We start from the raw sequence: 14,579 nt of genomic DNA, 5'->3' as shown, positions 1-14,579 counted from the left end.
CTTCTGTTAAATTTAAAGGATTTTAAAAGCCAGTAAGAGCACTGATATGATCACACTGAAGCTGCCAGTACTGAAACATGAACAGCTTTGTGCCAAAAGTGAGAGCATACAGTATTTCATTCTCTTCAGGCTGGAAAAATCCTCAGAGATTCAGAGGAAAGTCTGATACATGGCTGTAAAACACGAGCTGATGTATTGTCCTTGTGTGGATGCTGTTGTGGTTAATATCAGCCAAAATAAAGGCGCTGCTGAAGACGGGACTTCATGATTGAAACTGAAACACGGTTCCATAAAGCCTTAATTAACCCTGTACACGCCACTCTGTAGAAACATGCGAGTGTATTTTATTATGATGTGATCTATGAATGTTTTTGTTCATCTTTCTAAACATTAAACGTGTGCAATCTTTGTTTGGAAAGCATCTATATCATTCATTTTATGGGTTTCTTTGAAGAGATTTGTCTTCAGGAGGTGCAGAGAGTAACAGACAATCCAGCAACCTTCCTTATTCTTTACAAAATACTCAAAGTTTGGTAACAGCAGTAAATCGTAGCAACAACAAGTCATGAAACCAGAGTGTCTGACTAAATGCTCTTCTTCCCTCCTTTACTTACGATGAAAAATGGACCAATTACAGCTGCCAGTTTACAAGCTCCTCTGCCATTGTTGGAAAGCCCCTTAAACCATTCATACCAAAGTCTGGATGTAACGTTTGAGCTCCAGGCTGTTACGTGACGATGTTTACACGAGCAGAGATGAAAGCGTGTGCCGAGGCCGTACACGCCCTCGCTCTGTTCATCTGACCTCAGGTCAGCAGGACAAGTTCCACATTTATGTGCCGTCGCTGGAGTTGAATTTATTTCGACAGCACAAGGCACACAGGGACACTGAAGCCTGTCCTTATAAGGCTTTGAACAGCTGGGAATGTGATCCCTGGTAGTAAAGGGGTGAGTTCAGGAGTGTCCCTATACAAATCACTTTACTAACAACATCCTCTGTGGATGTGCTCAGTAAAGCTAGTACTCAACTTTAGTGGGACAAAGCTCTCCACTCTCCGAGACAAAACTGCTTCTTCCATCAGTCTGTAAACATGCTCATTTCTGCTGTTTGCATCGAACATTTTAACATTAATGTCTGTAGGAACTGACTTAGTGTTGGAGCCTGCCTCAAGTGGCCATTAGAGGAACTGCAGTTTGAAGAACAGCTCAGGTCCAGAGAGCTGAAAGCTGAGTTAATAAGCTGACTAATATTGGGCGAGTTAAAGCTGATATGTTGAAGTGAAGATGAAAAATAAGGCGTCATTCACTTCACGAACCTCAATAAAGTTCAGTGAGTACACAGTTTGATCGTTTTTCTTCTCCAGTCTTCTTTTTCTGCCATCATCCTGCTCATGGATGGTCCTACATTACTTCATCCCTTTCTTCTGGTCACGACTTCAGCCTCGAGAACAGTAAACTGACATTTCCCTCCTCTGCTGAGGCAACATTCACTTCTTTGGAAAGTAGAAATGAGGTTTGTGCACATGTGCAGTTTCAAGATAGCTGAGATTCATAAAAAAAACCCCAAACATGTCAGGCATAGTATAAAGAATATTTATGCGCTTTCCTTCCCTGAATTCAGTTTTATCCATCTGGCTCCAGCTGTATAATCTCTGAGATGTTTCTATTAGTCAGAGCATCTTTATTTCGCGTCTTTTCGCGTCTTCCTGTCAGAGCTACAGCTACTGGCTGGCCCGTTAATCGATTTCTCTGCAGTTACTTGGCACAGATCGTCCGATGATGGCTTGTTTATTCGCTTATGCAAACGTTGTTTGGGCCCGTCAGGGGCAGCGGTGCTATAAACCCTTAAGGTATCTGCAATAAATCTGACGTTTTCATGGATCTCTGCTGTTAAACACATCTGAGGAAAGATTTCAGGGATGCTTCCAGTGCTGAGCAAGTTGGTTGGTAAAGCGCTGAGAGGGGAAAAGGATTAGTGGAGTCTAAGCGTGGTGATGTGGCCGACGTCTTTTACTGACAACAGCTCAGTAAATCTGGTTCAGCAACAGCTGCGCTCAGGCTAAAGCACAATTTTAAATCAACTCCTTTCTCTGACAAGCTTTTAAATCTTAAAGTTTCTTCAGTTCAGCTGGTTTTAATTGCTGCTGCTGGAGAGATCTAAAAGCCATTGTGTTGTCCATGTGTCCACCACACAGTAGAGCAGCGTAGCCCCGAGCTAAAATTGACCTCTGACCGCTTCAAAGACGAAAAATTTCCCCTCAAGATCCAGTTCTGCATGTTTTAAGGGTTTTATCACACTAAGCACATGTGGGACTCTGACTCGGTGAATCTGCATTTTAAAAGACATTATTTTTATGCCTTCTGTTAAAGAAAAGCTGACTTAAAAGTCCAGGATACAGTCCACTTGTATCCCAGCACCAAACAACTTTTCAACAGAGGTTAAAGGTCACCATACAATCATGATAAAGTTGTGGCACACTCATTATCACCCTTACCATGATCAACTGATTCATTCTAATTAACTCTAATTCTAATTAAAGACTTTTTTGTCTTGGTTTGGGTAAATAGTGCAGTTCGATCACATGAACATCAGTAACCAATAGGAGTGCTCTCTCCATGCTCTCAGGCAGCACCGTGTCCGGTCGAGGCGCCTTCCCTTTTTCCCTTTTGTTTTCTTTGCCAGATCAAAGCCATGAGCTCCTTCTGTTTCTGCTTCGTTTGTCAATTGTTTTTCTTCATGTAAATTTCCACAGAGCATGATGGGAAAAAAAATCTCAAAAGGAATCTGACCGTAGCATTGCAAGCAGTGGCCCTGCATGATCGCTGGCCTCCCCAAAAACCAAACTCTGACTCATCTTTAGATCTGAGACGGTGCCAGACTCCAGTCTTTCCAAACTGGCTCCAGTGTGCTGCAGGCATGAGAAGCATCCTGAAGTCAAGCTGTGTTTTCGCCATGTCTGAGCTCCAATTACTGATCACACAAGAAGAGCTTAGCACCGGCACTGTGGTGATGGGAAACCTTTATATTTCATCAAAATTCTGAGACTTGCACCAATGACAGGGGAGGTAAAGACATCTCAACTTTGTGGCAAGTTGAAGACTCACCAAATACCATAAAGGAATGGCATTTGTGTCAACCGCACATTGATATTACAATACAGAACTTGACAAATAGAAACTTACTTGCTATACTAGCTTTGCCAACCACTTATTCTCCAATTCAGATATAAAAAAAAGAAGAAAAACTAATCTATATCCTATTTATTCAGTTTTTACCACATGTTCTTTTTCAATGAACCCCAAGCCTTTTGCACAGCTCCCAGAATGTGAGCATCATCACCGGACGTCAACAGCCCTCAGCCTGAGTGTCAGGAGAAGTTGGCTAATGCTGTCATGGTCCTAAGTACGCTAAAGAGGCACTTAGAAACAAACCTTCCAAGAAACTTGACCTCCTGCAACTCTGAAACACAGTCAAACTGAGTAAAAGTATCTGATAATGCAAAGGACCCAGATTTCTATGCAGATGTGATGCTAATCCAAAGATTCTTCATCAGCGTTATCAAGATAAGAAAAGAGCAGACACCCTTTTTGCAGATACAAATAAAGTTTTGTCTTAAAATGTTTGGCTTTCTCTTCTGTGTGCTTTGGCTACAAAAAGCCTTTAAATGTGAAGATTCTGGAATAACTTGTCTGTCAGACTGTAAATCCAGCACACAAGCAAACCCATCTGCAGATGCAACTAATTATGATGCTCTGGGTTTTGCCTCATATCTCAGGACACAGCTTCACATCTGCAGATCAGCCCTTTTTTGTGTTTTGCATTCATTTTTCATATTGCCTGATGAAGGCACTTTTCTTGAGTCCGTGCCACCCCATCCGTTAGCATATCACAGCTTTTGCTGTGATATGCTAACGGATGGGGTGGGGTTAGCATGTCACAGCTTTTTCACATCATCAGTTCACTTTCACACAACACGATGCCAAGGTTAACATCGTGAGATCCGCCTCTATCTGACAGGTGCTGGCGCTCTGGTCCGGCTGAAGACAAAAAGGATGGGTAGCGTTTACAGTGTTTTCTGCTTCTTATTATCTCGCATCAGTTAAATCCTTTGATACATCTCCCTCTGAAAATCCCTGCCATCTGGCAAGTGCAAAAACAGCCTGGGTTTCCCTTCTTTTTTTCCCTTGCATGCAAAGAGTTATTCATTTATAAATATACATTGTTTGCATATTACAGAAATAAAATGGGTCTGATACACTCCCACAGCTCTCCAGGCCACCATTTGGACACTCTGAAATGAAGAATCTACTTTTTTTTGTTTAAAGCAGAAATCTGTGTGGTGAAATGGTGACCTCCTGAACTCCAAAATAGCCAGGTCACTATTTTTTTTTTTTTTTTAAGTTTCCTGTTACAACTTTCTGACCTTTGCATTCACATCCGTTAAATCATTAGGCTGGTTCCTGTGTGTGAGGATGCAGATTTGGCATGAAATCTATAGAAGTCTGCTCCAAAACTGCAACTTTTTTCTTTTTTCTCTATGACAAAAAGAAAAAGGAGGAGAAAAAGGCATTTCTCAGTATTATCAGATGTAGTGAAGATCATCTACAGACTAAAATCAACCACACACTCCACTGTTAGTACAGTTCAGAGCGAGAGGCCTTAAAGCCTTCCTGCTGACACTCTTATCCCACCCTGGGAGGTAAAACCGCAGAGCTGCGGTCGGCTACCAGAAGAGGTAAAACCGAGCGCTGCCTCCTTAAACTCCTCGTGGTCCCGCCTCCCTGCTGGCACTCTTCAGCTGCACTGATGTAATTGTTTAATAGAAATAGCAGTGACCCAGTATTTTCCAGTCGAGCGTCCCAGCGGCGACTGCAGTGCGCTTTTAAAGATCTCCCCTTCTAAGAGGAGCTTATGGATGAAACTCATGAAACTTTAAGATATTGTTGAAAGGACTGTCCACACCGCTTCTCCCAGCAGTGCTTCCTGTAAATGTGTTGCTATCAGCACCACGGCTCAGACCTAATCTAGAGCATGAAACACAGTAGCTCTGAGTGGAAACTGTCTTTAAAGCCCAACGACACACTAAGAAAATCTCTTACATCAGGTTCGAACTGCTGAAGTGTGATGCTGATGACAAATCTGTCTTCGTTGGTGGGCCTGAAAGTAAAAGGGTAAGCCGAGCTGCAGTAATCGGCTGAGAATCCAGGAAGACAAAAGTTGTCCAGCTCTCTCAGACTCTGCCTCATCCTCATCACTGTCTGCACAATCCTTTCTTTGTATTGTTTAGTTTATGCTCTCAACAGTTGCAAAGCGTATTTCATCTTATTATAATTCAATCACTAACACGCATGTTGTGGCTTGGGAGTAAGGCCATGATGATGAGAGGAAAAATAAAGAGGCTTCTGCTGCATTCAGGTAAAGCTTTTTGGGGTGTTTCTTTTGGCATCTTGTCCATGCCCTGCGTTTGCCCTGTGTTTCATAACGTGAAGGTGGTGGTGTTTGCTTTAAATTTTCAGATGCGGTGCGTGTCTGTGTAAAGTTTGTTGGGAGCATGTGCTTTGTTCTTTGTTCTGTTTGTGATTTTAAACTGCCTCCTCGTGTGCAAGTGTAGACATCCACTGATTAGGATGAGCCAGAAGGAAAAGAGAGCCAGACAATCCAGCCGGACTGGCTTTTGTCTCGCAGGATTCTCAGACCAGATGTGCCAGATCAGTCGATTACGTCATGATTATTCTGCGGTGAAAATTTGCAGATACAGATATATCTAAAAATGCTGTACATAAAAGGCATTGTAGTCACCACAGAAGGCTGAACCTCACGATATTAACAAATACAGCTGGTGGCATTTCTTATCAACTCTCTTACAGTTATACAACAGTTATACACCAGTACAAAACTGACAATGATCAACCAAAAACCAACATTTTCTGAGCAGTGTTACAAGTGTATGTATGTATCGTACATGTGCTGGCACATCAATCATCCGGTTACTGCATTTTTTTCTTTTCATCTACAACCTACGTATTTAATCTACTCTCTCTTCTCTGATTGGCTGTCAAAGTTCATCTACACACAATCAAACATGCTCTCTCCTCCACCACCACCGAGATTTTTCCTTGGTTGTTGTTTGAAACGTTCTTTACAAGTTATTGGTTGAGCTAGAATTCACCTGCAGTCCTGTTATTTCAGTATTGAGTAAGTTCAGAAGCCCAAATCCAACAGCCTGCTGAGTGGTTGGATGCTCGATTGTCCAGGAAAGGAAGTCTGAGAAAGTTCTTTCTGTTTACACGAATGTAGCATTTTCAGTGGGAGAAAGCAGCCCGTTCTCACTCCCGAGGCGTAACATGTCGACGTTTTGTCACGTCCCGCGGCGTTCCTGAGGAACGCGAAAGGAGACCTTCGGCGTTCTTATGGTACACGGCGAATCCAGTGCAATGACGCTCCCGCAGTAATAGACGTTCCAGCCCTGTATTCCAGCCCTAAACCTAACCTTATCCCTAGCCCTGACCATAACCTTATTCCTGATCTTAACCAGGACTATAATGATGTTAAATAGCGTGTTTCTGAGTGATTTGAAGAAAAAGAGCGAACATGTGTAGATGGAGTCCAGACGGTTCTCATATTTCCTCTTTTTTCCGAGGTCGTCATTTAGGAACGTGGTGGGTAGCCGAAAACGTAATATGTTGACGATTTGTCACCTAGTGTAAAATGTTACGCTTTGGGAGTGAGAACGTGTTGGAGAAAGATGACTTCTCCCATTTCATTGACTAATTGATGGACATTTTTCTGAGCCAGCACATTTTGTTAGCTTTTGAGGAGTTGTCTTTTTAATGTTTAGCTTGAGGCAAAAGCAGTGTGTGTAACTCAAACTGCAAAAAAACATAATCTCAAAGATGAAAATAACAGTTACTTAAGAGCCACAGGAGAAGATCCTCATGAATGATCTCATTTGTTTTCAAAGGAGTTTTAAAGATTGAATAGCAAACCATCCCACATACAAAGCTACATCATACCTCCACCTAATCAGACCTGCTCAGCTCATGTCAGGCTGTCTATTGATCATTTTATAACATCCAGGAGATGCAGATGGCAACCATGTTTGAAGTGCATGTAATCACAAGCAGTTGCTGCTCTGCGTTTTACAACCTGCAGAGGACCATCTGTTCATGTGAGCCAACATAACTCCTCAGGAACACGTCTGCAGTTTGCATGTGAGGTGCTCTGGCTGTAATATACAGCATATTTGGAATCTTAGGCATGTGCGGGTTCTGTATGACCTCGAGAAGTCCAGCGAGATCAAAGAGGAGCGCTTCGATTCATGTGTCAAGCCTCAGTCAAGCCACGGACCAAAAAAAGTTACATAACTCAAACATTAAAGACAATCTTGGCTTCATTCTCCTCAATTTAAATATGCAATATGTTAGAATTCACATGTGGACAGTCTCCACTGAAAGATTAATGACTTCTGCTTACCTTGTGGAAGCTTCCATGGAAGATCTTCTTCACTTCCCTCGTGTCAAATGTGACTCTCTGTAGCTCGCCGCTTTCGTCTTTGTTGTAGAATGAAACGGTCTGGCTGGATGCTGAGCAGGGACAGAAGAATAAATTACATTAGAATTAAGTTGTAGGAATACTCAGGTTCAGTCTCAAAAGAAATCTGCTCGAGCTTTTCAACTGGACTCATCAAGAAACAGTCATTCACACTCACGTTCATTTCTATACAAATGACACCCCATTTTATGTATCTATGAAAACAGATGACACATCACTACAGGCATGTCTTAAAGACACAAAGGCCTGGATTACCTGTAATTTTCCACTTTTAAACTCAGACAAAACTGAACTTTTTTCGTGTTTGTCCCAAAAAACTGTCTGTCTAACCAGATATTTTATCTCAGTTGCCACCGCTCAAATCTCTGAAGCACGTCTAATCAGATACATTACTGATAGCTTCCAGTTCCACTTCTTTTTGACCAGGATGTGTAATTCAACTCTCATCTTGATCAGATCTCTTGGATTTGATCTTGGTCGACATTTTTTCATCTGTGTAATATTGCCAAAATTAGAAACATCCTCTCTCAGACTGATGCTGCAAAACTATTCCTTGTATGCACTTCTAGGCTGGACTGCTGTAATTCCTTATCATCTAGATGTCCTTAAAGCAACTGTGCTGCTTTCAGCCCATTGGGAGCACCAGGGAATTCCTGCAGTCCTAAGAATTTTAGCCTGGCATGAATTTTAGAAGCAACATTATAAAAGTTAGAATGAATGTAGATGGACCACTCAGTCATCATAACTGTCACAATCTCCTACAGGCGATATATTAATGATACAAAAAAACACTGATCCTGTCTGAAACGCTGTAGCTTATTTTTAACTTTGGTGTGTGTGTCAGTTATTTCAAAGACTTGATTTACCCTCTAGTGTAAGCCAGTTGTTTTGACGAGTACAACTCTGTCTGTTAGTATGAGTTTTTAAGGGTGTAGCCTTAGCAGACCTTGAAAAGTTGGGGGCAGAATGGCTCCTGGCTCTGCTGTTTCAGTTCATTCATTATTTAACCTGAAATATGTGCTAACCTCTTCATATTTTTTTATTATTATGATGGATTAGGTTTAACGAAGCCAGATAAGGAAATATATCCTAGATATGTTGAACTTGCTGTTTTAGTACAGGGCAGTTAAAGTGAATATAGTCTGTTTCTTACAGAGTTAGCACAGCTTCATTAGTGACAAAATACTTTACCTGAACCTGCCAAACACAACGACTGACACGACTTTCATATGTTTGAGTTTCTGTGAAGCTGTCAAGAGAAAGTTCTCTCAGCACAAACACTGGAAACAGGAAGACCAACTTTCGCTTTGTTGGTGCTTTGTTGTGCAACTTTGTGCCAGAAGGTTTCTCTCATGATGTCAAACCTTTAATCATGCACAGTTATAATTCATTGTAATAACTCAAGAATACAAATGTTTGTCACTGGTGGATTTTTGTTGAAATCCTGCTGACAGACAGAAACACAGGCTTTACGAGAGCCAGCTGAGCTGCTCGATGACACAACAGTTGTGCGGCGAAGGGAGTCTGCGATCAGTTCAGACCAAAGCAGCCAGAGGGCACGGCCAGCTCATTACATTACAAACTCTTCCCTGTCAGCGATCAGATATGACGCAGTGAGGCACAGCTGCTCCACATCACACATTTCCTTGCTGCTTTTCTCTGTTTTCACACAGGCAGCACAGGATAAGAACAGAGTGCGATACTTACGGTCAAGGGTGACGCCGGTCTCTGGTTTGTGATCTTTGCTCGACACCTGCCAGATGTCGAAGGCCTCCTTGGGCGTGTCAGGCAGGAGGCGGAACATCATGATGATGGTGTAGGCGTGGGGAAGACCAAGAGGGTGGATGTCTCTGAAAAAGGAAGAAAAAACACAAAACAGCGCGTTAGATTTGAGAATGTCCGGACAGAGCGAGGACAGGTTAAACACAGCTTAAACCTTAAACAGAAGTCTGGCCTTGGGCTCAAGGATATAAGGAACAGCTTCACAGAGGCTGGAAAGTAACACGCTAGATTACATGATTTTAAACACAAGGATTGTTTTTAATACTTTGCAGTCAGTGACTGCCTGAGGTATAAAACCCATGAACATCAGAAAATGCTGCGTTTCCTCCCTCAAGATTCACGCCCAGGCCTTTACTGCATCTGCCTTCAGTTGCTGCTTGTTTGTCGGTCTCTCTGCATTCAATTTTGTCTTCAGTAACCAAAAGCTGCTCTATTAGGTTGCGATCAGGTTACTTATTTTTCCAGTTATTTTGGAGCCTATTTTAGAGTGAGGAACTATCTAAAACCTACTGAATAAAAACAATCTGTATTTCAATCACATCTTTGTTCTTAGATTAAACATCCACTAACACAAACAATGTGCTATTTCCAAGTAATTATAGACACAACTTAAAAATAACATGTTATCTGTTAGCAGTGATTTTAATAATTTTCCATCCACTGGCTCTTCTTCCTCTCCTTTTCACATCGCTGCAGGATGTTTCTCATTTGTCCCTGTGATGTCACTACACATTTTGTTAAGCCAGTTTTGGTAAACAGTCAAAACCCAAGCTGTTTTCCATCTCGCTGCTGTTGCATGTGATATTCTAGGTATGGGACGCCAGTGCTGGGTGGTGGCCAGTTTTAACAGTCTAGTTTGCGGTTGCGTCTGCACTCAGTGGCCTGATGGAAGCTCAGTGTGAAACAGCTTCAGAAAGAACTGAAAAGCCGTTTTATGGGCAGTCTGCTCTCCGTCATGACCTGCAGCTCAGTCTGACCCCACAGCTGGGCTCAAACAGTTTGAATGCAGCTGGTTACTTTCGTCCCGTTGGAGACGAGAACAACATGGAAGCATTTAAAAGACAGCAAACCTGGAGAAACTCTGGGAAGCTCCAGCAGAAACTGGTAACTTAATCAGGCCATGTCACAGAAAACCTCGGAAACTCGCATTTTTGAAAGAAAAGATTCAGTTTAAAATGCACATTAAAAACTCAAACACATTCTGACCAGTCAGCACTGGTATGAACACTGCTGATCCCAGCACTGCACAGACAGAGCCGTAGACTATGAAGGACGTTCAATACACTAGTTTCACAAAACCTCAAACTTCAGTCAGATATAACAAGTATTCTGATGGTTGTTATCAGCTTCCTTGTTAAGCTGGGCTTTCTACTTCAGGCTCCAGGTGTGTCTTCACAATCCGAGTGATCCACTGAGGCAGTCCCAAGCCATCCAAGAGGTACAGTATAATCTCTCCAGCGTATCCTGGATCTGCCCCAGGACCTTTTTCTGGTGGGATAGGTTTGAAATCCCTAACCTAGGAGGCACCAGTATCAACAGGTAAATGGACAGCTTTGCTTTGCACTCAGCTCTCCCTCTCCACCACAATACATTGATTAACACATCAACACAGACGCTGCTTCAGTCCGTCTGTCAACCTCCCAACCCACTCTGCTGTCACTCGTCAACAAGACCCCAAGATATTTAAACAACTACTCATCCCTGACCTAGAGTGGGAACTCCATCTTCAGAGGTGCGGATTTTCATCCCAGCTGCTTCACACTTGGCTGCAAACCACCCTATTTCATCACCTAATGAGGCCAAAAGCACAACATCATCTGTGAAGACCAGAGTCCAGATTCCGATGAAAGCGGAAACCTTCTGCCATCTGTCTTTTTTTGTGGCAAAGAGCAGGGCTGGCAGAGACCAACTCTCACTGGGAACGGGTCTGACTTATTACCAGCAAAGCGAACTAAGCTCTCACTACAGTTGTACACGGACAAATGGCTCATAGCCATAGGTCGGTCACCCCATACTCCCGAAGTGCCCACCACAGGATGCCCTGACAGATGTGGTCGAATGCCTTCTCCAAGTCCACAAAACACATGCAAACTAGTTGGGCAAACTCCCACAAACTCTCACACAATTTTGAGAAGATAGAAAGCTGGTCCAACGTTTCACAACCAGGACGAAAACCATTGATCCTCCTGAATCTGAGGTTTAACTAACAGGCTGACTGTCCTCTCCAGCATCGTGGTATAGACCTCAAAGGCTATACCACGGTGCTTTCAAAGTCTATGAAATAGAGCTCAAAGTTAAAAGAGAAGGTGCTCAAATAAAAATGAGTGACAAAACCTTAAGAGGTTTTAGACTGTAAAGAGCAAAGGTAAATGAGGAGTAATGTGAAACATTTGGGTGCATATAAGCCTGTGACCCGTGAGACTCACGTAGTAGGCTGAGTCAGGAAGGCGTTCTTATGAAGTCTGTATGCTGTGTAGCTGTTGAAGGAGCCGGGTTCCATGGAGACGCCTTTGATGTAACTGTAGGTCTTCTCCGTCAGGTTGAATGCCTCCAGCATCCTGAAGCCTGAAACAACCAATCAGGAGCTTGCCTTTAACTGCAAGTTCATCCAGACGAACAGTGAATAAGTCATGAATTTCTCTAAAGTTTGTATTTACCAGGTGAAGTAAATCCATTCACAAAAATTAAGGGGCACGCTGTGGACAAAAACACACAGAAATTAATTCACTGAAACACATGTTAAAGCAACGTTTGTCTTTTTTGTTCTAAACTAACAGGAAGTTGCAGTTTCGCAGATGAAGGTGATCAGGTTTTCTTTGATGGTGTTGAAAGCGTCAAAGTCGTCCACAACGAAAACGTGTCTCTCGCTGGGTTTGCTGCCAATCTGCTGCAGCTCGATGAAATCCATGTCAGCAACACCGATGGCAAAGACGCTGTAACCTGAGGACGGCACAAACCAAGGCAGTCAGAACACAAACAGACTCTTGGCTTATCGGCTTCATTTATTCTTCCAGTAAGAGTCTAAACAGGTAATAATACCCAAAAATGGATACAAAATATTATTGAAAATTCTATCCAGCACAGTTTCATTAATTCTGATGAGAACCAGCTGCTTCTGTTTGGTCTGTAAACAGTCCGTTTACAGCTGTTTGTAACAGAGCTCATCTGGGACACACTCGCATGGAGATACACGTTTGTGTGACATCTACCTGCGTGTTGGAGCCTGGCGGCGTTCTTCTTCACCTCATCCTGAGAGCGTCCGTCAGTGATGGCTACCACCACCTTGGGGACATTTCTCCTCATCCCGTTTTCAAGAGAGAAGGCCTTCTCATAAGTGTGTTTCAGCGCCTCTCCTGCTCAGAGGAAAACTGTGTCAGATCAGCAGATTCTTGTTTGGATCTGTACCTGTGGCCTGTAGCATGAGATCAAACCTGTTTTGGTGTTTCCTCCTCGGTAACGAATGTAAGAAGGCGCGGCCATGGCGAGGCCTTTGTCCTTGTAAGCTTTCAGCTTGAACTCTGTCTTAGCGTTGTCGCTGTACTGCACAAATGACACCTGGGTGGAAAATAATGAGAAAATTAGGGACTTATCATCCTTTCTGTCACATCAACCCTCCTTCACTGCATCCATGAACTTCCTCGGTGGTGTTCCACATTAAACTTCCTGTGTCCAGTACATCCATTATCCCCTCTCTGCAAACGTCCAAATATCTCAGCTCCGTCTCTTTGACTTGCTGGTTCAATAAAGTTTAACAGGCACATTTTGGAGACAAACTCGAGATTAAGCCTCTTCTGTGAGAATGTTTTTTACTGGTGGGAGAAACCAAAGCTCCAGAACAAGACACCCTACCAGGGTTTGAACTCAGGACCTTCTTCCTGTGAAGCAACTGTGTAACCCTCTGAGCTACTATTGCTCCTTTTAACAATATGAGCTGTGATATTTTCTTGTTACTCAACATTTCTCAATACAGTAGTAGTCTTATACATATTTGCAAAAATGTCATGTAGGAAAATAATCAAATTGATTTGCAGGAGTTTGTTTTCTTGTTTAGGTTTGATTAAAAGTCTAAATGTATAGCCTTGGTCAGCACAGCAGTACCATCGCTCACAGTAAGAAGGTCTTGGGTTCAAATCCAGCAGATGTCCTTCCCATGCCTGTGTGGGTTCTCTTCGGGTACTCCACAGTCCACGAACATGAATGTTAGGTTAACATGTGATTCTAAATTGATAGCAGGTGTGAACGTGATTGTGAATAGTTGTGTGTCTCTGTGTTGACCCTGTGACAGTCTCCTAATCTGTCCAGGGTGTACGCTCGGCCTCTCACCCTTTGACAGCTGGGGTAGGCTCTGGCTCCAGATAAGCATAGATGGATGGATGGGTGGAATCTATGGCATCTATGGCAACTATACATCACTGCACAATCTACAGCATGGGTGGGGAACTCCAGGCCTCACGGGCCGAGTCCTGCAGGTTTAAGATATCACCCTGGGTCAACACACCTAAATTAAATGACTAGTTCATTACCAAGTCCCTGGAGAACTTCAAGGCATGTTGAGGAGGTAACATAGCCATTTGAATCAGCTGTGTTGGATCAAGGACACATCTAAAACCTGCAGGACACCGGCCCTTGAGGCCTGGAGATTCCCCCACCCCTGATCTACAGCATAGCCCAGTGTGCACTTTCCCCCAAAAAGTGGTCAAAGTGCAAAGACTGAGTTTGGTCTGACTGGGAGTCACATGAATTATAAACTTCATGGACTGAAACTGTGCATCTAGCTTGCTCACAGTGCTAAAGCAATGAGAAGTATTGGTCCAATGTCGATGTGTCATTTGTGTCGACTTGATTTTGAAGTCTTTCCTGTCTCACTAAAAGTAACTGTTCAACACTTATGAGCTACAAGATCGACCCGATCAGCCGACTTTCACTCGTGATGGGAGAGCAATGCAGACACTTCAGCGCACAGCATTACGCAGCACAGCAACGGGGGAATAAGGACTTTCAAACAAGCTTAAGATGGCCTTTATGTATAAAAACACGGAATAACTTGAAGGGGACTCAGAGAACACATCCAGTTAAGGGGTTCATTTTGAAATTCCTACAGAAAGCTGTCTGTATCCAGAATTTAACGGGCTCCTCCTGTTTCACTTCCCCACAAACTTTTGTAAAATCTCATTTTTGCATAATCTTTTTGACAGACAAAGAAATGACTCAAGAAATTAAAAAGTAAATGGGCCAGTGAGGGAAAA

At 42.9% G+C, this 14,579-nt stretch overlaps 1 protein-coding gene across 3 annotated transcripts in view; it reads right to left on the bottom strand.

Annotated features, from left to right (window-relative positions):
- col12a1b (collagen, type XII, alpha 1b) overlaps window positions 1-14,579 on the bottom strand; it is a 147,664-nt gene that overhangs the window by 23,475 nt on the left and 109,610 nt on the right. For all 3 annotated transcript variants that reach the window (XM_086265140.1, XM_086265141.1, XM_086265142.1), the window contains 7 exons: window positions 12,765-12,888; window positions 12,543-12,686; window positions 12,109-12,273; window positions 11,991-12,029; window positions 11,760-11,898; window positions 9,259-9,401; window positions 7,474-7,583 (listed from right to left, as the gene is read on the bottom strand). In XM_086265140.1, the coding sequence (XP_086121266.1) occupies window positions 7,474-7,583; window positions 9,259-9,401; window positions 11,760-11,898; window positions 11,991-12,029; window positions 12,109-12,273; window positions 12,543-12,686; window positions 12,765-12,888 (864 nt within the window). The remainder of the gene's footprint in view (window positions 1-7,473; window positions 7,584-9,258; window positions 9,402-11,759; window positions 11,899-11,990; window positions 12,030-12,108; window positions 12,274-12,542; window positions 12,687-12,764; window positions 12,889-14,579) is intronic.

This window comes from Aulonocara sp. 'chitande type north' Nkhata Bay, linkage group LG15, assembly GCF_057382095.1.
Source record: "Aulonocara sp. 'chitande type north' Nkhata Bay isolate Kocher_YH1m ecotype deep benthic linkage group LG15, A_spYH_male_GT1.1, whole genome shotgun sequence".
NCBI classification, from domain to species: Eukaryota; Metazoa; Chordata; class Actinopteri; order Cichliformes; family Cichlidae; genus Aulonocara; species Aulonocara sp. 'chitande type north' Nkhata Bay.
This window is presented reverse-complemented; position numbering and strand designations above follow the sequence as displayed.